General features: G+C 35.8%; 1 protein-coding gene across 1 annotated transcript; it reads right to left on the bottom strand.

The window, feature by feature from the left end:
• Positions 1–2,029: 2,029 nt before the first annotated feature.
• On the bottom strand, positions 2,030–3,256 carry LOC143232406 (glycoprotein 3-alpha-L-fucosyltransferase A-like). Its single transcript, XM_076467830.1, has one exon. The coding sequence runs from the start codon at positions 3,254–3,256 to the stop codon at positions 2,030–2,032; it is 1,227 nt and encodes a 408-aa protein (XP_076323945.1).
• Positions 3,257–3,756: the final 500 nt, after the last annotated feature.

Genomic DNA, 3,756 nt, shown 5'->3' with positions numbered 1-3,756 from the left:
AGTGGCATGAACGTTTTAAAGATGGTCGACAGTCCATTGAAGATGATGAGCGTCCTGGACGTCCTTCCACATCAACTGACGACCCACACGTCGACAAAATCAACACCCTGGTGCGGGCAAATCAACGTTTGACTTTCAGGGAGCTTGCTTAAGAGTGTGGGATATCAGTTGGATCTTGTTACGAGATTTTGACCGACAAATTGAAGATGTACCGCGTTGCTGCGAAATTTCTGCTTCAGAACTCGTGAGTTTTTGTCCAAACACTCGATCACTGTTCTTCCTCACCCCCCTACTCACCTGACCTTGCTCCTTGCGATTTTTTCTTGTTCCCCAAACTCAAAAGACCCTTGAAAGGAAGAAGATTTGAGACGATTCCCGAGATTAAGGCAAATGCGACGAAGGAGCTGGAGGACATTACAAAAGAAGCGTACCAGGACTGTTTCAACAAGTGGAAACACCGTTGGGATAAGTGTGTGCGTTGGGGAGGAGAGTACTTTGAAGGGGTCCCAGACCTGTAACTTCTAAATAAAGTACATTTTGTTTTATGACGTCAGTCCGCGTATTTTTTGAACAGACCTCGTAAATGGAACACTTCTCCAGACCACAACCTCGGTAAAATTTTTAGGATTAACCTTCAACTTCAACCCAAAGCTAATGTGGGTAAAACACACAAATAGAATATGTTCACAAAACTTAGGAAACGCAGAGACTATGTAAGAAATATATTCGGTAAAAACCAAGGAACCTTACCGGACAATATCATAAAAATATAAAAAAACATATATACGGTCCATTATTAAATATGCATGACTCCCACGTGGATAAGCATACCATCCAAACGTATAAATAAACTACAATCAATACAAAACTCAATTACTACAGCATTTAAAGTCCCTTGTAACACATAAACAAAATTTATGCACAACTACGCAAACGCACAAACTATAGGCAATAGACTCTTGCACAATTTTCCAATTTACTTTGAGAAAAACTGACACTAAAATGATTTACTGGGTGAGCTTGATCACTACTACATACGTAATAGAAATAGACCTAAGTATCTATCTTCTGTTAATATATATTTTAAGAACATACATCTCATCAGGTGACCTACAACTAGACTACAAAACCCATACAAATGTTTGACTGAGGTAATAACATTTAAAATATACGTTGTTTTTTTTTTGTGTTAGCTTAAAACGAGTGGAGTGTGTTACTTGTGTACACCGATCTGTTCGGTAAGTTGATTGATTGATTATTTGGAATTAAGCACAAAGCTACACAATGGGCTATCTGTGCTCTGCTCATCACGGGTATCGAAACCCGGTTTATAGCAGTATGAATCCGTAGACATCCTTCTGTGCTACTGGGGGGGGGTGTTCGGTACGTGTAAGAGCTTACAATGTCGAACATTGCAGCGAAGTTATACACAGTGTAAGAATATTAAGGCAGACACTGCCCTGAAGATGTCGGAACAAGTGTGGTTTACTTCGATCCTAATGTTGTATCATCTTAAGCGTTTACCAGTAAACAAAACCACAGTTCTGTTAGGAGGAATCCTAAATCCCCACAACAACAAAAAAATGTTTTAAATCCTCATAACTTGTCGGCCATATAGTAGTGAATCTTATCAGTAGACCTTCTGGATGTTAGGAATTTTGTAAAGGTTGTGGAACTTCAAACTAGGCTTAATATATTCTATACGCATTCACAACCAGAGAAAGGTTTGAAGTTTCTACACATATTTATACACGATTAAGTTAATACACGTATTAATAGACATTCATGTTTATACGGATATTAAAACATATTTATATAATTACATATAGTAATACACAATTATGTTTTTAATAGTTTCGGGACAGCCATTAAAAAGTATTCTAATTATTATTAAGTGTACTTATACAAGAACTTATGAATTTTTCTACTCTAGTCATTAGACATTTTGAGAATATAAAATATCATTTATCAGTTTTGTTTCTTTTACAAGAAATAGATATTTCACCACAAATCCAATTGTTTAAAAAATTCACCACCAAGGATTTTCACAGGAATTGTATTCCCACCAACGTTTTATATCAAAATAGATTTTTCGAAAGATAGTTTGACGATTGAGGCGCATACATAACTCACACATATAATTGTGCTCTTGGATTGTTGGTCCAATAACGTTATAATAGTCTATCCATCTGAAATATTGGTTATATAAATAATCATTTTTATCTAGAAGAATTAAATACCGTGCTAATTTGGCTGGTGTCTGATAATCTCGTATACTGATGAACGACTTTGGAGGAATTTCGAAAAGTTCAGGTTTTCCACTCATTAGAACTGGTACAACATGTTGTTTCAGAGCATAAAAAAATGTATCAGTAATATATTCTTTACAGATCTTAGTTTCGAAGGAGAGAATAAATTTGTAATGCCATCTTATCCACTGGAAACACCTAAATCCAAAGTTTGTTGAACATTCAGAAATGTTTACATTGGAATAATTACATTTACCGACAATATCCACCGGTATATACTTCTGGAGCAGTGCTACGAATTTTTCTCTTCGGGATTTTGTTTGACAATTTGACACAAGCCACACCACCAAGCGAGTTTTACGAGAAGCGAAGTTGATTTCATTATGTCGTGGGAGACCACTTAAATCAGTTTTCTTTCTTGCATATCCATATCCTTTATAGACGATATCCGACTGCTTTCGATAACTAATAGTCCAGTTAAAAAAACTAATAATCCTTTTACTTTTCCACTCTGAGTGCTGGCGAGGGATAAATGGTCCGTCTTTAGCCCAAAACACCCAGATTTGACCAATAGGTCGTTGAGTTATCTTAGGTAGCGTTTGTAGTTCCGGATAAGGAATCAGTAGCGCATCACTATCGTCAATTCTTGACATATTTTCCGTTATGATGCAATTCTTGAAGGTACAATTTTTAAACTGTCCCTTCATGTAGAAACTGTCCAGTTTTAAAGCTGAACGAAAAGTTGTGACAAGTTCTTTTTCATATATCCATGTAAGTATCACGTAACTACGGTTTGTAACAGACGCTCTTAAAGATGATGCTACTTGTAAAACGTTTTTTAGTTTTGCAGAAGAATTCAACGAGAAGTTCTTATCCTTGGGTTTGAATGAAGTGGTTATCAGGTTATTTCGGTTGTCTTTCACTAATCTGTTGTAGACGAAGATTGAAAACAGAACTAAAAGAGATAAGCCCAAAATTAATAAATAGTTATGAGCTAAGGATCTCATACTTAGAAATCACAAAATAACATTTACCTAGAATTACTAAACGGGTCTTTCTGACCATTAAAAGCACTGTGTTCAAAAGGATGTATTTATACAGCCTTATTGTTGAGCAAAACCACATGGGCCAGCTGTGTCAAACAACAGGTGCTTGTGGCACGTGTGATCTATTTCAGTCACCCAACTAATGTGTTCATGTGAGAGTATTTTCAAGCAGAAGAATTTTTATACTTCCTATATTAAAAATATATAATTCAGTGTTATTCAACACTGTAATTACAGTTTTGAAAATCCTTCGTACTTTAATACATGTTTAAATTCTCTTGAAATAATACTAATTACTACTTTCATTAACTTTCCTAACTTGACTGTAAGTTATTAACAGCAGTCAAATGTTATCTAAAAAGTTTGGTTGGCTTTGAATTTCGCACAAAGCTACACAAGGGATATCTGCGCTAGCCATCCCTAATTTAGCAGTGTAAGACTAGAGGGAAGGCAGCTAGTCA

The sequence above is a fragment of the Tachypleus tridentatus genome, chromosome 1 (assembly GCF_004210375.1).
Source record: "Tachypleus tridentatus isolate NWPU-2018 chromosome 1, ASM421037v1, whole genome shotgun sequence".
Taxonomy (NCBI): domain Eukaryota; kingdom Metazoa; phylum Arthropoda; class Merostomata; order Xiphosura; family Limulidae; genus Tachypleus; species Tachypleus tridentatus.
This window is presented reverse-complemented; position numbering and strand designations above follow the sequence as displayed.